Source organism: Macrobrachium rosenbergii, chromosome 57, assembly GCF_040412425.1.
Source record: "Macrobrachium rosenbergii isolate ZJJX-2024 chromosome 57, ASM4041242v1, whole genome shotgun sequence".
In the NCBI taxonomy this organism is placed as follows: Eukaryota; Metazoa; Arthropoda; class Malacostraca; order Decapoda; family Palaemonidae; genus Macrobrachium; species Macrobrachium rosenbergii.
In genome coordinates, this window is record NC_089797.1 from 4,879,061 (window position 1) to 4,902,433 (window position 23,373).

General features: G+C 35.7%; 1 protein-coding gene and 1 long non-coding RNA gene across 2 annotated transcripts; one reads left to right on the top strand and one right to left on the bottom strand.

Moving 5' to 3' along the window:
* The first annotated feature begins 1,308 nt into the window (after nucleotides 1-1,308).
* Nucleotides 1,309-4,946, top strand: LOC136836945 (uncharacterized). Its single transcript, XR_010852510.1, has 2 exons — nucleotides 1,309-1,462; nucleotides 1,953-4,946. It is a non-coding gene; the product is annotated as an uncharacterized lncRNA (long non-coding RNA).
* Nucleotides 4,947-10,714: 5,768 nt separating this feature from the next.
* On the bottom strand, nucleotides 10,715-22,055 carry LOC136836944 (ribonucleoprotein PTB-binding 1-like). Its single transcript, XM_067101465.1, has 6 exons — nucleotides 21,752-22,055; nucleotides 14,432-14,679; nucleotides 14,124-14,306; nucleotides 12,829-12,919; nucleotides 12,091-12,632; nucleotides 10,715-11,697 (listed from the first exon to the last, which is right to left on the bottom strand). Exons 1-6 carry the CDS (start codon nucleotides 21,768-21,770, stop codon nucleotides 11,095-11,097), a joined length of 1,686 nt encoding a protein of 561 aa, XP_066957566.1. The 5' UTR covers nucleotides 21,771-22,055; the 3' UTR covers nucleotides 10,715-11,094.
* Between the last annotated feature and the right edge of the window lie 1,318 nt (nucleotides 22,056-23,373).

Genomic DNA, 23,373 nt, shown 5'->3' on the forward strand with positions numbered 1-23,373 from the left:
TCCTTCTAATCTGTTTAGTTAACACTCACCATTCTCCTGCTCTGCTCACGACCTTGATTGACCGATTAAGACCCTTCTGAGAGACCTTGTTTGAACCCTAATCAGGTAGGTAACATCAGCATCAAAATTAATCTCCCACTCCTTGAAAAGTCTTTGTGAAATACTGGCTCTTGAGCAAGACTATAACTTGGGGTGGAAGACTTTACGATACTTGATGGCGAAGGAGTAATTACCAGTTGTATTTCAGCCGGAGGTATGACTGGGCCTAACCAGTGTCATCGACACTAATGGTTAATCGGCTACTGAAACATTTATGGCCGTGAATATGTAATATTTTGCAGTGAACCCGGTTTTACATTTATTGGGGCCTAGATGCGCACGTTCAGTTGTTTCATTTTGATGTTAGTGAGGTGATGGTTAATAGGTTACTGAAATATTTATGACCAAGAATCTGTTATACTGTTCTGTGAACCGGTTTTACTTTTTCGGGCCCTTGATGTTTATGATGTTTATGTCCATTTGTTTCATTCTGAAATGTGTGAGCTTTGACGAGCGAAGAATCTTCTATCACCGAGTTATTAAACTTCGTAGAGAATCTCCATTACACCCTTTGCTGACTTGGCCTATAGATTGGCATGAATGGCCTATGCAAAGCCCCTTCGGTCGCCAGTTGGGTTGCTTTTCGTCTTTTCCATTTATATTTCTCACGGCCTTGTAGAATGGCTGAACATGACGTACAGCCAAAGTCAAGCTACAGGCCGGGCGAAATAACAAGATCACCGTAAAGTAAGCAAAATTCCAAAGCTATATTATGTAAAACCTATACTGACTATTACGAACTCAGGCGTCCCGTTTACCCACATGGACTGTCGTCCTTTGCAGTGTTCACTATCCCAAGCCTCACTCTCCTCCCAAATAATTTGTTTCTCAAGATCACTAGGCATTGCTGAATCAACGACACCGCTCACTATCACGAGATAATGAAATTAAATGCCACTTGAAGAGGAAATACTGGTGAACGACAAACAACGTTTGAACACTAACTCGTTCCTCGCAACTGTGTAACAGTAAGTAAACTAAATCATCTCATTGTTACCAGTTTGGTGTTCGTTCAACTTCTGCCTGTAGGTTACTAAATGGCATGAAAAGATCGTTTATAAATATGCACGGTATTTCTAAGATGCACTAGTATAATATTACTGTAAACTGGTAGAATTTGTAATATCTTTTTATCACATAAAATTTGCGTAAAACCAAGGGACTAATAGTTTTGATGCTGGCAATACTGTTTGATTGAATTGTGAAATCGTGAACAAGTGACAGTTCGTATGACGTAACCAATATGTCACCTCAGTATTTATTTATTTAGTTTTGCGCATGTGTTAATGTGATAACTAAGGCTCGTATGGGTCCATTGGATTGTAAGCAGTGTCCTTGTTGTAATAGTTATTCATTGTTTAAGGTGGCTGATTTTATTTGTTTATGGGAGCTCTGATCATAAGCTTTGTAACCCGTTGTTGATATTTGAATTATTAGACTAGGTTAGCGTTGGCGTAGTTAATTAAAAAAAATGTGTTAATATTATTTTCCATTCGTCAGTCGATTCGTCAGTCGATGAGATGTTTGAATGTACAAGCATTTTAGTGGAAGTGAGTAAAAGGTTCGCCGATTTTGATTAATTTCTTTTATTTTTCGTCATTGTAAATAGACCTTTGTATGTAGCCTAGCCTACTCGTCTTGTGTTTAATGTAGGTATGCCTGGCCATTATAATTGGTGCCAACTATTCGGCATTGTGTTTCCGAGAGTTATATATTTATTAAAATTATGGGATACCCAATGAAAAACGGGTTTTAGCTTTTAGTTTGAGGATGCCTTTTAAACAATGTACGTAACCTGTAGCCTATAGCAATGGGTTAAAATTCATGGCCTTAATGATACATTTTTTTTTCAGAAGTGTTGCAACAGAATCTAACAAAGTTTTAACAAAGCCCCATGCCAGAGATCTCAAAGACAAAAGACTTCCTGCATTAGTTTTCAAGAAGGTGACCTGACGTAGGTAAGATTGGATAGACCACCAAAGGTTTAAATTTACACCCACAGAAGCCATACAGGGGACACAACAGAACTGAGCTGAATTGGAATTGTTTCAGAGAGAAAGAGGTAAGCGAGGATTACTTTAGTAAATAGAAGCTTGTGGAGGAGACTGTAGCTTTCATTGCTGTATACACAGTAGTAGAAGTTCTTTGCAGTGTTCATTTGTTCCCAGCTGCACTGATTTCTGATCTTTACTTTAAATCTTTTTTGTCATTTTCAAATTTCCTGTCTATAATCTTTAACTTTACCTTTCTTCAGTTTTCACTGATTAAAGAGCAGATTGTAGAGGACCTTCAGTTTGAAGGATTGGTCAGGTGTAAAGAATAGTTTTTAGTATTTTTACTGATATTAATAATATCAATAGTAATATCATTGAGGAGTTGAAAATTACAAAGCTTTAAATGGAAAATAACCTGATTTTTTTCTGCTCAAAACACAAACAAGACAAGAAGTAATCAACAAGTCCCCCCACACTTCAAATTTAATTTTTTACCCATGTGTTACTGCAATTATGTTACTTTCTGAATAATGGTAACCAGTTTGGAAGTTTCACTTTGGAACTGGCTGTTTATTTTGAAGTAGTTTGGTGTAGTTTATTATAGTGTGCTTGCTATACAGTTACATTGTAAGCTGTGCAAATTTTAACAAAAGAATCATTAAATTTAACATTTATTAGCAATTACTATTTCTCATCAATTATGGGTAGAATTTACATGACATCTTTTTACTTAAGAGCTTCATGACATTTTGCTGCTGCCGTTTCTGTATGATACACGTACGGTTTCACAGCCTCATAGATACTATTATGTGTAATTATAACCATTACATCAAGTGACTTTGACCAATCCATGCAAATCACTTAGGATGGAGGGAAGTCCATCAACACTGATTTTTCTTGAAACGCCAGTACTTGACCTTGCAAAACTTGTCTCAGTACCTTGAAAATAATGTAGTTTGCTGATGTTTACACTTTGATGATGTTGGTTGTTAGGTACACAATTACTATTAATAAATCTGTATATTCCTTCTTTTGTATACTTACCTTTAGCCTTTATTTTCAAATGATGTATATATCTTAAGAAAAAATCCAAAATGTGCTTTTTTCCCAAATGTGCACTGTGATTGTAAATATAATTCATATATACCTAAGTCATGTGGCTTACAAAGCAACCTCTTGAAAATTAAGTTAGGCAGAAATGGACTTGGATAAATTTTTTCAGATGTGCCCTTGAATAGGTTCTATAATTGTATGCTTTTGTGATGTACACTTGGTGTAGGGCATTAGAGAAGTCATCAGAGGGTTGGAGAACCATCTTGAATGTTATGGTCATGAAGTGACATTTCTTCATCAAATAACATCCTTTATCAGCATACTTACAGATGTAATTAAGTTTTACTTACCGTATGTAATGTTACTCCAGCTTTATAGTTGTTATACTTACCTCGTGAAGCACATTATACTCACCTCATGAAGCACTGTTAATTATCGCTGTTGGTATTTTTTCATATTTATACTATGTCATACATAACCACATGAAACTATCTTCAGTGTATATTTAATGAATATTTTTATTTACCTACCACAACTCCTTTCTGAAAGGTTGAAATGCTGAAGTGCCTTGCCCATTTACCATCAAATTTATTATTCCCTTTTCAACTCTATGTACGTTTTTATTGGCTCGATATTTTTACCCTAATTTGTAATTTCCTTGTATTGTAATGTAGTACTCTTCTCGGATCTTATCACTTTTTGTGTACACACACTTGAAATTCCATTGTATGGAGTTTCTGATCCCTTTGGCTTGTTCCATATGCATCACAGCATATTTTCATATAATTAATTTTGTTTCATTGATAATAATTGCTGCATCAGTGATACTGATTATATAGATATATTGTTTCCACTTTTTATATATACAGTATCCCTCTCTTGATGGCAAGTTTTGCAATTATTTGTCCCGTATTCAACATTTCTGTTCAAGGGTAAGAAATTGAGGAACATCTCAATATTAAGTTTCTTGTCTTTGGTTTTAGGATGAATGCATAGTACAGTAGGCATTTCTGAATTACACCTTTCAAGGCTTAGCCACCTTTACATATACAAACAAGAACCACTGACTTCAAATAGAGATGTATCCCAATTTCTGACATCTAGATAAGGATCATCTCCCTGTCAGTAGAATGGCAGAACTTGTGAACAGTGATTTTGCACCCGTTTATACATCAGTAATAATTTTTTGTGCCTTTTAGCATTTGGAACAGTTTTTAAAATTTTTTAAACACTTTGGAATCCTTGTACATTTTACAATCTTGAAAAATGTTTTTCCTAATTCATTGCATTTCATTGTATTCAGTCAGTACCTATTTATCCGAGGTCTTGAACGGAGACCGTCCCTTGTGAAACTAAAAAAAACTTTCAATTTAAAAAACATTAAACATCATCATTGTTTGGTTTAAAATTCCATTGATGAAGAGATAAGCCATTGTAACGAGTCTCTGCAGAAAGTCACTGAGCACATGAAATTTGTACTTATCAGTTTTTCCAAGCCCTATGGACTTCTTTCTTTGTACTTTTGTGGTTTGTCCCCTTCAGTAGATTTTTCTCTAGGCCTAGGAAAGGTGAGGCCATTCTGTTACCCCATCCAATGTTTCTTGTAAAACATCTGTGCAGAAGTTCTTAACTGAAATTACAACAGTGAACCGAAGCTTGTTATTTGACATGTGGTGTGTCGATAGCTGTATATGTGGATGTACGTTAATTGGTAATCACCCTGACTAAAAATGGCATTAAAGGCATAATTTACACTTCATAAGGAATATAGGAAGGCCATTAAAAATTTGTAAGGTCTCAGTAAATAACTTTTCTTTTCTCCTTTTGTAAGTTTCACCTATGTAATAGTAAGTCTTGCCATGTTTCAGTACTAAAGACGTCAATGGTAAAGCTGGAATGTTCACTTTTTTTTTTTTCAAGATCTGGAGAATGCATAAATTTGTTGGATGTATATACACAGAAAATTATATGCACACATACATTCTGTGTGAATATATACATCATTTAGACACTGCTGAAAAGAAAAAAAAAATAATTCTTGACTCATATTTTATTATTATGTTTTTTGTATCATATCATCTTTGGTAGATTCTTAAATACTCTGCATAAAGTAGAAAATATTTTACAAATCCAGGTTGGAGAGACCTGAATGGATATAGCCATAATTTACTGAAAATGTCAGATAGAGAAGGAGCCTGAGTGGAAAGTTCAAAGGTCAAGAGCTTGTATGAAGAATGTAGTGTGTTGCAAAACTAAATCATTTCATTTTCATAAAAATAGTATCATATATTTTTCTACAGTGTTGCTGTGGCGATGTTGTTCGTTTCTTAGTGAAGTAGAAAATGTTTTGAAAGATTATTCACACAATAAATACAAGTAATCAAAGTCTTAAGCATAGCATGCTGTTTTTCGATTGCGTATCTACAGCATAGCAAAGAAATGTTTGCACATACCACGTAAACATACGTATGTGTCTTAATAGAAAGTATATAAGTCACATATTCAAAAAAATAAACTACAGTTTGACAACAGAAAACTACTTTTAAAATAAAAAAAAAAAAAAAAAAAAGGCTAGAAGTCAAGTCAAAAACATCTTGTCCGATCAACCAAATAAATAACATAAAATTATTAACAACATATACAGGATACAGGAAAGACGTGTACTTCGAAGGCAATGAAATAAAAGTCGGTAACTATATATATATCATATATTGTAGTAAACATAGCTGTGCGTTCCCACAGGCTTGGGAAGCACAGCAACCTTAATGAGTAACAAAAGACAGTGTTACAAGAAATGGTCAAAGTAGAAGAAATATGTGGAGTGTTACTTAGTAGGATCACTTACTCCAAGGATGATATCAGCCCTTATTCGTCGTTTGACAGATTCTGACCAAATTCTGCGTCGGCCAGTGAGATTTAAAAAGTTGAATCGCAAGAGTGATTATACCAAGCATCATTCCCCCTTATAGCTCAACTATTTGCTGCTAAACAAAATAGAATTAAGACTGTCAAAATACATTAAAGCATATCTTGTTTCCTTAGTTAGACTTTGACTAAATATGAGATTATCATATTTAGGCTTTTCGTTAAATTAAGATCCACTTCTTGGTGTTTGTGTCTGAGGGACGTCTTGCAGAAAGCATTAATGATGAACTATTCATTCACACACTAGAGTGAAGAATGGTACACTATCTCATAAAATAGTCAAGAATGATGAACTATCCATTCTCATAAAGTAGTCAATGTCAGAGAACTTTTGTTTGCATCATATGTATTTCAGGTTAGCTAAATGAAAAAACAAATATTAATTAAGGCAACTGTGAAAAATATTAAATATATTTCCTTTCCACCATGGAAACTATAAGAGCCTTGGTCTCATAAAAACTGCCTGTCAATGAACATGTGATAGAGATAAGGTTAAAAAGAATTAATAAATACTGATTTTCACTGATGGAATAGGATATGGCTATGGGGGATCAAAAGTCGGTTATTACCTTGAATAAAAACTTTTTAAACAGTCAATTTCCTTGATAAAAGAAACCTTTATAACTTGGGTGCAAGTCTCAGTATCACTGACTACACCACACGGTAAGTGTCGAAGCAAAGGTGACCCCCCTTTTCAACACAGGAGAAAGACAAAAAGACTCGTTCTAAAAATTAAACCAGAGTGCATACAAGCCATGAAGTGATGTGAATACAGAAGGAAATGCAGAAATGTCACCCATTGAAAATTCACAACTATTAGTAAAGTCCCAGAAACAGAAAAGAAAATAAAAGGAAAACAAAGTCTAACCCTTAGGCACACCTTGCCTGAATAGTTCATCAAACTAGAGAAAATCTGAAGGCCTCCTTGACTTCCATTTATTTATAGCATTATTTTATATCGTCATTAATATTAATACTACTATTATCAAACTGGGCACTGTGGCAGCTGAAGGTGTGTTTAAGGTACAGACAAATCTCTTAAAAATGATTTAGGCAAAGTCGTATTTATTCATCCGGAAATTCTTGGAAAGACAGTGAAGGAGGAGAGTATAAAAGGCATTCCTGGTTTCGACTTATAAATAGACACATGCCACGGAAAGAAAAAAAGAAAATATTGTTCTATAAAACTTTAAAAGTTAACATAAAAATAGATGTGATAGTTAAGCAAGGCCGTGTTTATGAGGGTCATCATTCATATTTACTGTATTCAGGCTGGATTTGTTGATTAAGGAGGAGAAAATAGAAAAATGCAATTGCCACTGCTGTAGAAATTTCAGCAAAACCTTTTTTTAAAGGGAAAGAGTAAATCTTGATTGTCTGATGCACACCAAATTTAAGACAATTTCCATATACCCTAATTACAAACCCTAATTGCAATTACTTCTGCCATAAAGCCCACCCTTACTGGGCATTAAAGCCTAAGCATGGTGAAAAAAGTTTGCAATTCATATGGAAATGAGCAAAATGCTTTCCAGCCTTTTTAAGCCATTCTGAATGGTGACCACAGTAGTGTGTATATCGGGGAAGGGAGGAAGGAAGACAACAGTTATATGAAGAAAGCCACTACACTGAAATGAAGCCAATATACTACCACTACTACATGCGTGATTTGTAAGACAGCGCAGAGAGAACACAAAAAGCAAAAGACTAATGAAATGTTAAAAGCCGCAAGGAAAAGGTACCTCCCATATCACTTACAATAGGCAATTACAATATAAAGATTCCTCATGTTTACATCTATATATCAGAACTTTCTCACAATGCCTTACATAATCACTGCACAACTGTCACTAGAGGCAACTCGCAGGAAATGAAACAGTATGGAAACGCAGACTATGAAATCGTACAAAAGATTCAGCTTAGTTACTACGTCTGTTAGAATTATGATGAAAACAGGCAGAAATCAATTGGTAAAAAAGGAAAAAAATATCTATTTACAACTAACTTTGCATAACGTCTTATCACTAATAATGCCCAGTACCCCACTCAGCAACTTGCTCTAAGCCAGTGATTACATGAGCGTGCTTTCATGTAATTGAACATCCTGAACCACTGACCAGTGATACACTTTGCTGTTACATGGAATTTCTGAAGAGAATTCCCAAACCTAAATGTTATACATTATTACATGCACATAACTGCAATGTGCCCAATTTTGGCTTAAACCGTATTACAATAATAAATTAAATTCTAAGAAAAAATGATGAAAACTTACAGAAATCAATAAAACCTGTCATGCAGTGACAAATGAATCACTGTGTTCCCTGAAGTTTTCCATACCCAGATAAACACAACCAATAAGAGAGGGAACTTGGCAAAGCATGGCTTCCTTTTGAGCAGTGACACTGGCTCTGCCCAACAGGTAAGTCATAGTTCTTCCACAATACTTAACAAAGAAAAACTAATGAATTTAGATATGAAAAACAACATTGTTAAACAATTTAAACCTCTGCAGCAACCTCACACTAAAATATATTATTTACAGTTGAAAACTTTGTAGCTCCACCAACAGATATGTTGATAATGCCTTATTTAGGGACAGAGAGAGAAGATGCAATACTAAAATCTAAATTTGTGTTTACATAAATTCACCAACTTTGACAATCCAAAACAATCATGTCTCAAATACTCTTTCTTCACAATCTACCTAACATGTCATGTTTTTTCTTTGAGTAATGCCTAAGGAGTCTACAGCAGTCGTTTAAACTATCATATCTCTAAAAACCCTTTCCAATTTTGACACATCATGATTCTGTAAAAGAATTCAACCATCAATGGTCATACATCAAATTACACACTGTGAACATACACCTGCATTATAAATAGTACCTTTAAAAATTAAATAAATAAAATATTCACCACTGCCCAAGGCTTCCAATGTGTGAGTGTGTATGTACATAATTTATATATATATATATATATATATATATATATATATATATATATATATATATATATATATATATATATATATATATATATATATATATATATATATATATATATATATATATATATATATATTATATACTGTATATATATATATATAAAATGTATCGCGATCCACCCACCTTTCATTGCACTTTACAGAAAAACTGGAACCAGTAATTTCTTGTTAAGGTTACCATTAAATTAAATGAAACTTGGCAAAAAGAGACTACAGTTTAAAAAGTACATAGCTTTTGAAGAGTTTATAGTCACAGCGTTTCAAGAGTTGATTTTACTGATAATGCCACGAATAAGCAAACTCTACTGTTCCGTCTCCACCGCTTCCAACACAGAAACCACTTGATTAATTTCAAAAGTTAATTTGAACCGTATTGCCACACATCATATTGCCACACAGACTGACAAACTCCGATGTCCAGTCTCCCCTACCAGCGTAGAAACTATTCTTCAGCAATGTTCCAGGAGTTCGGACTAGTGCATTTGTGTTTTCAAAAACAACTAATCAAACGCTCAACTACAAGATATATATAATATAATGCCTATTGGCTCCAGAGTCTTTTCTTTGAATCCATAATAATACCTAATGCCCTTAAACTAGACAAGGGTAGTACAGCAGCAGTACACTTCATATGCATACAAACTCCAGCAGGATAATCGACAGATGGGAATGAGACGCAGCGTCCCATCAAAAGGATGAAAAGCTTGACATGTCATGCTTCGATAATAAAAACTAACACTTCTAAAATATCCAAATCCATTACAACAAACATCTGCTAGTCCCCAAACCAGCAACTATGTGAATATTACTTTATACAAGTCCACCAAATTCCACCCCTTTAATACACCAGTATGAAAATAAGACTTCATACAAAATTTCATCAAAGTCAGTTATTCACAAAAAATCTGAATAAATTAAAAAGCAGCTAAAATATTGACTATTCTTGCTCTGAAAGGCACTTTGTTTTGTGTAAACGGTAGATGCTACACCAGTTCTATTTTGTATATTTTTGATATACATACTTTAATTATATACTGTACTTTGTATACTGAAATTCTTCAATAACTACTATTGTATCATAATAGAGGAATTCGCAGCTGCTTTGTGTACATACGATATGGTATAGTATATCTTTTCTATATATCTAAATATAATAAAAACTAAATAAGAATTCACAATATATACTTGGATACTTCTGTAATGCCCATCCCATCCCAAAACCGTCCAAGCCATCACATTCTATAATAATAATCATTATAATAAGTGGTCCCAACTTGTATTAAAACAGTGGGCTTTAAACTGGTAAACCCTGGAGAAAAAATCTGAACACAGGATTAGGCAAAAATACATTTTTTTTGTAGTTGATACAAACCTATTTTTAAATGGTAATAAAAAGTTCAGTACTGTACCTGGAAAATAGATTCCAGAAAATACTACTGTATTTCTTCTGTAACAGGAGCCTTACATAAGGACCAAATGAGAGTTTTAGGGCTTAGAAAAGTAAATATCGTAAGTATGCTTTCTTGTGATAATATATGAATTGTCCTTCTTCAGACAAAATTTGCGAATGCACTGAAAAAAAAAAGTTTTCCAAACCAGGCTCTTAATTTTTTTTTTACATTTTTGAATTTCTTTGAGACTGCAAATGCAGTCTAACAAAAAGTCAAACAATAATTCTTGGTTCAAATTCAGTGCTTCTTCAGTTTCTTGTTGAGGTAGGAGTCTGCATAATGACCACCAAGGCCTTGGGAATGCTGTCCAACATAGCCATTCTCTGGACTGGGCTCTGGGGAAGGAAGAATATGATTTGACTTGCGCTTCTGACCAGTTGGTGGAGTGGAAAATCCTACAGGAGGGACAAAAGTGTGTGGAGGGGGTCCCATTCCCTTAGCAGGAGTTAGGTACAGGGGGTTAAGGAGCCTGGGATGGTGGTGCAGAGCTGATGGGTGAAGCACAGGAGGCTGTAACATGGCAGGTGGGGGTGCCATGGGAGGAGGAGACCATGTAGTACTTACTCTAGATGAAACTGGGGAAGCAAATATGAAGGCTGGGGCAGAGGATACTGGTGGAGGGGTGGGGTTGGTCCATTGTTGGGGGAGGGGGAGCAACATGGGTGGGCAAGTAATGGCTGGGATGGTCGTGACGAACAGGACCATCACCAAGCAGGGCGGGCTTTGGGTGCTGGGCAGCTGCAGTCAGCAACATGGACATCAGCTGATTGGATGGGTAAGGTGGTGGTGGAGCAGTTGTTGTGATATGGGGAGGGGGTGGAGGAGGCAAGAGTGCGGTAGCAGATACCATAGGTGGATGGGCTGCAGGTACCATTGTTGGGTGGGTATGGGCAAGGGTTACAGGTGGTGGGGCAGGTGCTTGTTCTCCTGGTGATAAAGACCCCAGTAACTGTTGTAAGTTGTGTGCATTTGAAAGCAAAGTTGAAATGGTCCCCTGCAGATCATCCTTTGTCGTTTTGGGAACTGATAGCCCAGGCAAACTGGTTAGAAGGCCAGAGAGAAATGGACCCAAGGTGCTCTCACTTTCAACACCATTCACAGCTGGAGCTTCTTCTTCCCAGGATCCTCCATTGTATGGCCCTGAACCAGGGGTTGGAAGTAGTGGGCCCTGCAATATATAAAAAAAGCAAAATATGCATATATGAATAATAGAACTGCCTCACAAATTTCCTGAAAAAGCACTAATTTAGTCTTTCATGGTTCCCTTTTAACAGTAACTCTTTAAGTGGAGTTTTATTTAAATGAAACTGTCATAGATATCCCCAACCTTTTGAGCTTCTCTTCAAACAGAGCCTCTTTTTCCAAGTAACTCCTTTTATACTCTACAACTTAGAGGAGTTTTTTTTTATACAGGTCATAGATGTATGTATGTAATGTTAATGTAATATGGTGATGCATTTACAAAGAAATACTTGAATCTCAGCACAACTTTTATACCTTTCCAACCTTATCAGCAGAATGTACACTATAAAAAAATGGTTTGGGAGGGGGGAGGACTTACCTTGGTAACCTTATTGGTGCCATTTTTAGTAAACCCATTTCTGTAGCTGCTTTTCATAGAACTGCTTCCATTATTTTGGACCTTACTTGATGGGTATCCATTTCTGCCTTCTGATGGGTTTACTGGCTGGGGAGATTGTGGGTCTCCTTGCTGAACCAGTGACTGAAGAAGACTAAGTACATGAGGACTTGCCAAAAGGTTAGAATTTGTGTTAGTCTGTTGTAATTGTGCCTGTTGCTGTTGTTGCGTCTGTTGCTGCTGCTGTTGCTGTTGCTGCTGCTGTTGTTGCTGTTGCTGCTGCTGCATTTGCATTTGAGCTGCTAAGAGAATCACTAAAGCTGCCTGGGCATTGCTGTTCAGACCATTTGCTGAAGTAGTGGGTGACGGAGGTGGTGGAGGATGAGGCTGAGGAGGACGTATTGCAGGAGGTCTATTTGCTCCTCTTGGAGGCCCTGAAGGGGGAGGTGGCCCTGCCCCCTCTGCTCTCCCACCGCCTAAATTTTGTATTTGGGTCAAGATGATATTTTGCAGGCTGGTAGCAACTGAGGAGAAAATGAAAGCACTCAACTAACAGTCAGTCTTGAGGATATAATCCACATATGTCAAAAATATTTTTGAATTCACTTTAAGCCTACAAAATGTAAAATGATGATCCTTTATTCTAAGAAACATTCTGGAAAAGATTGTAAAAATAAAAGCCAGGGCCAAAGAAGTACTTCAGGTCCTTTATATACTCACATGCAGGGTTGTGTTTGGTGAGATTCTGTAGCTGTGAGAATACTTTATTTGTTGGAGGTTCTGGCAACAAAGCGGATTTCTTTTTCAGACCCTGGAAAACAACAAAACTTGTCGATAAAACACAATGGTGGTTATGAGTGGACTGCTGCAATGCTAGAGCATAAAACTGTGACCCACAGTAATTTATAATAAAATATGACCAAACAAACTTGTTATTAGAGTCACATTAGCTGCATCTTGGCTGACATATTCAAAGTGTACAATTCCAAAACATTCACTTTCACAGGTACTAGCATGCTAAAACTCAAGCCTGAATACTGAAATTAATCTACAAAGTAAGCCCGGAAATAAAGGCACTCGCATGAACTCCAGGTCCGTAGATGAAAGTTGCCTTTTATCTGCCCTTTATAGAATACTGACTCTGGCTCAAAATTAGTCAGAATTCATGATTTTTTTACCAGTCTCTTGTAAGCCATTTATTCTTTATCCACTTACGCCTAAATAAAACACGCTATATATGGTATGATGCATATATGAACAATTTCTTCCTTACTCTCACCTAATGTGCCTAGTTTATGTAAGCACTTGGCTCCAAGTATCCTGTGTCTAGAGTGATATCTTCCCTTGTTTTTTCCTTTACTGTTACATTGGTACCTCACCTACACATTGCAGCTCCTATTGTTGTGATCTTTCTCTTTTGCCTACCCTTGATTTAACTGTTTGTACTTAGTAAACAAAGGCAGAGGCAATGGATATAATTTCAGGCTTATACATACTGGTTTTAATATCTCCTTTCAGTTCACCAGTTACTGTCTAGCTTAACTAAATTTGAGTGATAATCCTCTGCAGAAGTCTGACAAATTTTTTTATAACGTCAGACTGTTTGTAATGACAAATTCTTTTCTGGGTCCCATATTCACTGCAGAGGTCAGCAACCCTCAGACTACTCAACTTAGCAGTGCAAGTGATGTGTCTATTAATTCATGTCGTTAGACCCCACATTTTTCCATCCGTTTTCCTATTTCTAAGAGGTTTTGGGTAGGTAAGCTCATGAGGATGCCTATTCCAAACATGCTCTCCTAAGGGAAGCCGAATAAATCACTTCCATCAACTGTACAACAACTTGTAAGCAATACTGTAATACTAACACTAACACATTAAAAGCACAAACATTTCAAGTAATGAGAACATACAAGGATATTAACATAAAGAGGGATGCCTTTAAATTCTCAACTCAATTTTAGGCTGTCGCTATGTAACTGGGACCGTTCTATTACAAGGTTAAAGAGACTTACCGGGTCATTCAATATCTTCATATAGATGTTAATTGCTCGGACTCCTGGTATGCAATACTGCACCCTAATATTGTGGCCTCGTAACTGGTAGTTATTGAGTGAGGTCTGTGTCTCTTCCGCTTCTTCCCAATTTGTAAATTCAACCAGACCCCAGTCTTGTAGGGCTCCGTTGCGCATGGCAATCTGAGTGAAGTCATAGTGGTTATTAATTGATTTGTTTGCAGTTAATGCAGTGACAGATATATCACACTGTTTTTACACAAAAATATACAGTTACTAACAAATTTCTTAAGCTTTACATTCTTTACCTGACAGTAAGGAGGATTGGTCACTTTGCTAAAGATCCTTCTGAATTCACCCATGTCCCTGTAGTCTTTGGGAAGCTGGTCCACATACAGACAGGTGGAGTGAAGTGACGCAAAAGTCACGTGACTTGGATCCAACCAGTCACAAACCAGGATGTTTCCCATGAGCTCCCGCCCGTCAAGCAGAGACTTAGCTTGGAGGGCAACCTCCTTGGTTACGTATTCGATGAAGCCATAGCCTTTACTTTCACCTGTTGAAACAAAACACAAAATGGCAAGGTTGAATATATTACATTCAGAGGTTAAGCAAACATGTTTAATACATTAATATCTGGGGCTGTTATAAGGGAATTGTAATATTCGTTGCTCCTTTCAAGGGTTGAGATAAGCAAACTGTATTAATTAAATTCACTAATATACAGCTAATCACATAAGTACAGGGCAGATGTCAGTTTAAAAGGTTGGTGTATGTGAAATAAATTAGTATCCAGAGAATTCACAATCATCTTTTCTATCAAAAATGCATAGTGCTTTGTGAACAGCTGTTCACTGAGATATTGGTGTTCTTTAAAGAATAATTATTACCTTTGCCCAGTTGAGTATTCTGCTTCTAAAAGGTCCCTTACTCACATCATCAGTTAATGAGCTTGGCAAACATGTGAAATGACATGGGTTTTGCACTGATGACTGTGATTTTTTCAATTTACTCAGAATATGGGAAGTGAATTACATAGTATTATATAGTAGGAGGGTTAAATATCTGTAGGTACAGCATATCACAGCTGTTGGTCATTAGTTTTGTTAAGGTATCATAGTGCAGTGCCCCATTGGCAGTTATAGTGTAATACCCCTTAGGTTGGCATTTAATTTAAGTGGCACATGGCCTGGACGGGCATGATTAAGTTCTGTTATATTTTCAGTGTGCCTTTTTTGTTCTTTGTTACATCAACTTGACTGGACGTAGCTAGTTGGTTGTCATAACTGCTTTTGGGACAACACATGTATGCTGGCTGGCTACCAGTTCTTCAGCACACTTTTTACAGCTAGATCCACAGAACATCTGATGTCTTTTAAGACTCTGAAAGTGAATGTAGCACCTGGCATTTTGTCTCCACAATTGTTTTGGGATGATTGTTAAGGATGCAAAAATAGGTGTTGGATCAAGAGTTTGCCTTTATTAAGGTCACTGTACATGAAGCCAGGGCTTGTGTCTATGCAAAAGAAATGCTTGTTGCTCACTAACAGGGGTAGTTTTTAATGAACACATTTAACCTAGCAACTGTAGCTGTGGGTAAAGCAGGCAATTAGATCAAGCCATGACAGTTCCACCTTCCCGGGCAACCTACCCTTGAGGAATTGAATCCACTGTTGACCAATTTCTCAACAGCCAGTTTTCCAGGGGCACGATACTGAAACCATCAGACTAGTTGACTGTGACCATAGCTTCATCATCGTCCATCTACCCTCACAACTTCAGAATTGAACCTTTTGGACAGTTGTTAGTTACCATATTCTACAACTGATGTGCTATCCCTATCTTGGTCAGATCAAGTATTTCAGAATTATTCCATGATCTTTAGCTTGTATCAGTCTTAAGCAACTTTGGGTGAGCATTTGAGTAGTCAGGATTCATACACAGTACTCATCTGTAGTGACTGCATAAGCAAAATATGAAATCAGCTCACTGCATGAACACACACACACACAATTACAAATCTCACTATTTTACTACGAAAGCAATCTAAACCTTTCCATTGAATCATTCCTTGATTTCATGCTCATAATGGTGCAATTAGCAAGGAATGTGTGTGTGTGTGTGTGTGTGTGTGTGTGTGTGTGTGTGTGTGTGTGTGTGTGTGTGTGTGTGTGTGGGGAAGGTGAAGGGCCCTCTAAAGGCAGGAATCTCAACAGGGTGATGCTGTCCATCTTTTACGACCACCTGCATGTCTGGTGACCCCCAATCACTAGCCAGTGTACATCATTAAAATATATAATGTCTTGATGAAACGAAAATGATGTAAAAATATATACAGTATAATTCTGACGTTGAGATGAAGCATGGGATAATTATTTGTATAAATACGTGAAATGAAAGACTGAGACAAAGTACAGTATCTTTCAGACAAAGGCACAAATCTTTCATTAACATCAAAAATGTACCCAGAAATCAAAATATAAAGCCATAAGAAAGGATAGATGATATGGTAAGTTTTGATGATAGTTGCATAACATTTTGTTCAAACGTCATGTTTTATTCATTACCCACAGACCCATAACGATAAATGTCCTTTGATGGTGTTACTAACTTGATTCTAAGTTTATACAGTACTTTGAACTGCAACCCTAGGCGAAATCTTAAGTGAAATGAGCAGACGAAGAACCGCAGAGTTTCGTATGTTCAGAAATGTTAAATTCTTTGTAAAAAGACCGCAGACTCTTATCGCATTCCGAATTATTTATAATAATATAATAATAATAATAATATAATAATAATAATAATAATAATAATAATAATAATATAATATAATATAATAATAATAAATCTTTTATTTCAGTCAGGGCCGCATACAGGGATAAACAATGCAGAAACCATATAGCACACAAAATTAAGATACACGAGTTACAAAAGTATCTATGCTTTCAAAACTGTACATTAAGCAGTAAGTAGGAATGGTGCTGTATTCAACGTCATGTCATGAATAAAAAATAAAGTACATTAATACAATCAGGTCCTAGTACTGCACTGTCACAGCAAGAAAATGATTGGACAGTTGAAAATATGCGTAAGTAAATAATGCGCCGAAGTTTCTTCGGCGCAATCGAGTTTTCTGTACAGACGCTAAAGCGTATAATCAAGGCCACGGTAAACAGACCTGTCTTTCGGTGGTCTCGGTATAATGCTGCAAGAGCTGCGGCCCATGAATCTTTAACAACGGCCCAGTGGTGGCCTGGCCTATATCGTTGCCAGACGCACGATTATGGCTAACTTTAACCTTAAATAAAATAAAAACTACTAAGGCTAGATGGCTGCAATTTGGTATGTTTCGTGATTGGAGGGTGGATGATCAACATACCAATTTGCAGCCCTCTAGCCTCAGTAGTTTTTAAGATCTGAGGGCGGACAGAAAAAAGTGCGGACGGTCACACAAAGCCGTCACAATAATAATTCTCTTTGACAGAAAACTAAAAATGGACAAACCGCGTTTCCCCGAAAATATAATTGTACGTCTGAGAGAAAAACAATTAATTTCGTATAATTGTCAGTCGAGGGGAGAGTGATAAATCGGAAATTAAAACTCTTGACTTTGATTCTTCCTCCAATTCGCATAAAGAGAATGACGGGGAATCTTCAAATGACACAACTGTTGTTGTTGTTGTTGTTATTATTATTATTATTATTAAAAGTCACAGTAGTGTTAAAAATATTTTTGTACAGAGTAGGACTGATGAGGGATGCGGAATAGTATCTGAAAGTCTCTCCTGAATAGTTTTTAACTCTGTACATGAATATTTTCAACACTACTGTGGCTTTTCATTCTCCATATTATAGCATCGTTGCAGGTTCGCCATGTGTCATTACTACTATTACTACTACTACTACTACTACTACTACTACTACTATTACTACTATTATTATTATTATTATTATTATGAAACAAGTTCTTCAACTGCACTGATATCCCTAACTATTCTGCATGGAGTATAATGTCCAATTCTATAAAATAAAATTACTGTAAATAAAATTATTATAAGGTAACAATATAATGTTGAACATTTTAGTTATAGGTACCTGTAAAAACAAAAAGGAATGGGGAATTTCAGTTTATGTGAGCATACGACCAATCAGTAGAACTAAAAGTGTGGTATAACTTTGAAATATTATTTCTAATGATTTGTTTCACTTGTTTTAGTAACATATATCGTTTTTGCTGCTGTCGATTACTTAAAAGTGTTTTGTTTTAATTCTATATATTCAAGCAGTGTTTATATATAATTAATGTATAGACAGTTATATTTAGAATGACTGCTATTTTATGCATAACGGGCATTTTTAAGAATTAAACTGCAATGATTATAAAAATAACGATGTGTACATTAATTTTCAATAAACGCCGCTTTAATAATTAGAGTTGGACCATAATTCCCTCGACTAAAAATGCATAAATATTCTATAGATGTAAAATGGAGATGTTTATTTGTGTCTGTATATACTGTGTATGTGTGTGTGTGTATATATATACACGTATATATATATATATATACGTATATGAACATATATATATATATATATATATATATATATATATATATATATATATATATATGTCTACACACACATATATATGCATATAAATTATTACTAAAATGAAGCAAATAATTAGAGGACGGTAAAAGCACATACATACACATACGTTAAGATCCGTAATTAAACTGCAGGAATAAAAAAAAAAAAGAGAGAGAGAGAAGCAAAATAGCACCCCCACGGATCTTTACGACTATCAAATCAGGAAGTTCAACCGCCTAAAACTTCGGGAGAGAGACAGAGACAGAGAGAGAGAGGGGGGGGGACCTAACCCCAAACTAATACACGAGCAATTCAAAACAAAAACGGGAGATTCAATTTGCCCATCGCTCCGGGTTGCACAGGACCGTGAAATCACTCTCCCCTCTCTTTGCGGGAATAAAATTTTTTTGAGGGGAATATATATATTTTTGGGGGGAGTGTATTTTTTTTTTCAAACACGAGGCCGACGGGACGGGCTGACCACTGAGTTTCCATATAACAAAAATAAGTTAGAGGATGGAAAGGGGGGCAGTACTGGGGGGTTGTACTTGAAGCAAGTGAAAAACGCAATGTGAAACGTGGAATACTTATGAGTCTATGCAGGAGCTAGACGCGAGCCCTGGCATATGACGTTTGTCAGAGAACTGTCAAGATATGAGAAGGAAAATCAGTTGTTTTGCGTTGTAGAATGTAATGATACTGACAGTGTTGATCGAATGTAATGATACTGACAATGCTGATCTCAGTTTGGCCCAAATAAGATTAATAATAATTTCGAAAACGGTAAATTATATATTATATATATATGTGTGTGTTTGTAGCGAAGAAGTGAAAAAAGGAACCCGTACTAATAGATAAAAACTGACCAATCAGAGTTAAACAATGAAAAAGCAGCTAGAAAAATAATCGACGAACATTTACAGATACCTGCTTGGCAATGGTATTAATGCATGTGACGGAAATTAAAATAAACAGGCATCTATAAGGAAAAATGGTATAAAGGACTGGTAGCTAAAATGAAGACGGAGAACAGCTTTGGAGTACAATGTCACCGTACAAAACTGGAACCAGAGAGGCAAATTTAATTTCTTAGTGGACATGAAACTTTGGAAGTTAGATGAAGGAAGACGAGAAAAATATAGTAAAATTTAACGAGTTTAATTTGGGAAATTTTACGAGACCTTAAACCACTTGGAAATTGTGTGGACTGAAGGATCTTCATTACCAATTTCCAGTTGAAATGTTCGATGGAAATTTACACGAAACTGACTTGCGTTGTAAGAAACAAACACAGAATTTCGGCGGATTTAAGGGAAGAGGAAAAAGTTAAATAAGGGATAAAGAATAAGAAACTCTAGATTTATACTGGAATGAAATCGGGGCAACTTGAAACCCTCAAGGAAAAAAACACACAGGCAAAAAGGACCTGGACGGATGAAGGATGGGAAAAAAATATTGTGAGGAGGAGGAGGACCGTCTGAGTGAATCTGGAGGATGGGGATAGGGATGAGGGGTATAATATAGAGCTAGGAGGGAGGAAGGGGTTCTGAGGAGGATGTTGGGTTACATGAGGAGGGGATGTAGGCTGAGGAAGCATGATAATGATCATGAGGAAAGGAGAGAGTAACCGATCCCTAACACATTAATAACTGAAGGGAGGATGGCATGCAATTAAGCTGGTCTGAACTCTGACCTCTCTCTCTCTCTCTCTCTCTCTCTCTCTCTCTCTCTCTCTCTCTCTCTCTCTCTCTCTCGAGCACACGCAATATAAATAAAAGGAATTATTGGATCTACTTGAAAAAATGTGTCTACATTCCCAAGGTCAGTGACTAATGATTAAAAAAAATTATATTTGCCAATGATGAAGAGAAATTAACAGGAAAATAATGGTTTTTAACCCAGTATTTGTAATTACTTTAAACTTCGGAGCATTTTTTAGTTCAATGGACACAGGAAGCAATTTTATAAAGGAAAAAAATACACGTATTCAACAAATATTTACAATAACGCAACTGTTCCTTTCCTCCTATACCGTCAACGTTTGGCATTCTCTTCATACCTTCATTTTCCAATACTTATTTAACGCTTCCTTTAATTTTAATTTGAAATTATTTATTGATGGTATGGGCCTCCCGACAGCACTTCCTTCATATGTTCTAATACTTACCTCTTCTCTCATTCTGTCATTCTCTTTGATAATTACTCCCAAATTCGTGCAGTATGAATCAACAACTTTCATTCTTCAACTGCCATATTAACTTTCATTTGCTCCTTATTCCTGGCTTTCATTGACCCTCTTACTCCCATTACACTCGACTTTTAAACTCTTTCACTAGTTTACATAGTTTCTCTTGACTGTTCTCAATCAGCACTCATTTTCTCATCCCACAGCTTTGTGCCCATGTGTACTGTCATTTTGTCATTCATATTACTTCATGTACCACTCCATCCATAAAGGTATTTAACAGCCATGGAGGCAATGCAGACTGTCTCAAACCCAGTTCTGCCACTAACCAGTCACTCACCCATCAACTGAGTATACATATATCTATCTATCCCTGTCCATATATACATACATATATATATATATATATATATATATATATATATATATATATATAATATATATATATATATATATTTATATATACACATACACACATATGTATGTATGTGTGTATATACATATAAAACAAAGTCAGTCTTAGACCTAATTCTGCAAGCAACCAGTCAATCTCCAATCAATTGGGTATACATGTATACATCCATACGTACATGTGTATGTGTTTATATATACTATATAAAATACACACAGTATATATATAATATATATAAAATGGATTGTACCCTTCTAGATAGTGGATTTAGCAACTCTTTAGGATTTGCAACCCACCACAACTTATCAGGATTACCTGGTACCTAATTCACTTTATATTAAAGTCAAAAGTCACTGGGTTCAGTGGGATATGCCCAGAGCATTCCACAGCTCCCAAGGACGGCGTGCCCCTCCTCCTCCTCCTCCTCCTCCTCCTCCTCACCTGTCTTTTCAGATCTCATGAGGAAGCAGTAGGACACCTCGCCGAAGGAGGCGACGAGGGAGCCGAACTCCTCCTCTGAGTAGGCGATGGGCAGCCTGGCGACGCACAGGAGTCCTTCTGTGTTGGAGGGCGAGATGGTCACCTTGTGGCCCCTCAGGGTGTGTTGGCTGGACTTGGCCCACGTCTCGAGGACCTCTGGCTCCGCCAAGAGGACTCGCGCCGACCCGTTGGAGGGCTGCAGCTGCACGCTGTGCACCAGGTAGCCCGACAACAGCTCTCGCACCTCCTGTTTGGGGGAGGGACGTGGAGGAATTAGTCATTATTTTGGATTATTATTTTATTTATTATTATTAGCGATAATTTTTTTATTATTATTAGATAATTTTTCATTATCATATGGAACTACAGAAACATGAACTAAATTGACAGATAGTATAAAAAACATTGTTAAATACTAAATAATAAAAATATAATTTATAATTATATATATGTATGTATACACACGCAATATATATATATATATATATATATATATATATATATATATATATATATATATATATATATATATATATATGTATGTATGTTTATATACACACCTTAGAAATATACAAAGTAATTAACACTGTAAAATTTTTTAATAAGCTGATATCTAATGCAAACAATAACAGACAATCAGCAATAAAAAGATTATAAACGTCATAATACATTTTTAAGTTCCTTGCCCACAATTTCTTAATCCAGTATATGTAGTTTATATATAGGTTTTGTGGAACGTTACAAAAACCTCCTAGAGGCAAATAATTGCTAGAAAAAACAAAGTATGTAAAAAAATTGAAAATGATGAACGTTGTATGTAAAAAATAAAAATGATGAGCGTTGTATGTAAAAAAAATAAAAATGATGAACATTGTATGTAAAAAAATTAAAAATGATGAAGCATGTAAAAAATAATGAAAAATGAAAACACTGTATGTAAAAAAAATTAAAAATTATGAAAGTTGTATGTGAAAACAATAAAAAATGAACATTGTATGTAAAAAAATAAAAAACAATGAACGTTGTATGTGAAGCAAATGAAAAATGACGAGCATTATATGTCAAAAAAAAAAAAAAATGATGAACGTTGTATGTAAAAGAAATTACGAATACTGTATGTAAAAAAATAAAAAATGATGAACGTTGTATGCAAAAAAAAAATGAAAAATGACTTACATTGTTTGCAAAAAAATAAAAAATTATGGACGTTATACAACACCAGTTTAATAACAATACCCTCCAACCAATTTTAGTAATCAGTCCTGCATTGCAAGAGAAGATTAGTCAGTCGCCAAATGCAATTAATTTCGCGTTCAATTAATACTCAATTAAGAAAGAAAGACTATTCAAAATGGATCTCTAGAAAAATAATTGAAAAAAAAAACTATTTTTATTACCGTCTTCTAATTTCCTTTACTCTACAAATCTTAGCTCTTCGGATTACAAAATTGAGAGACTGATGCTTCGGAATTCACTTCCGTCTGTTTTCCCCCACACTTATAAATAACTTTCTCGTCTCGTATTAGATCTCACTCTTCTCCGTTCTCTTCTAGAATTATGATTTGATTGATTTATAAAATTTA

Bases quoted from the DNA above. Each gene is read 5' to 3' on its own strand.
- LOC136836944 (XM_067101465.1), bottom strand. The intron at 12,633-12,828 runs GTGAGTATATAA...TTTTCTCCTCAG, and splicing joins CACCAAACACAACCCTGCAT to TTGCTACCAGCCTGCAAAAT. The intron at 11,698-12,090 runs GTAAGTCCTCCC...TATATATTGCAG, and splicing joins GCACCAATAAGGTTACCAAG to GGCCCACTACTTCCAACCCC.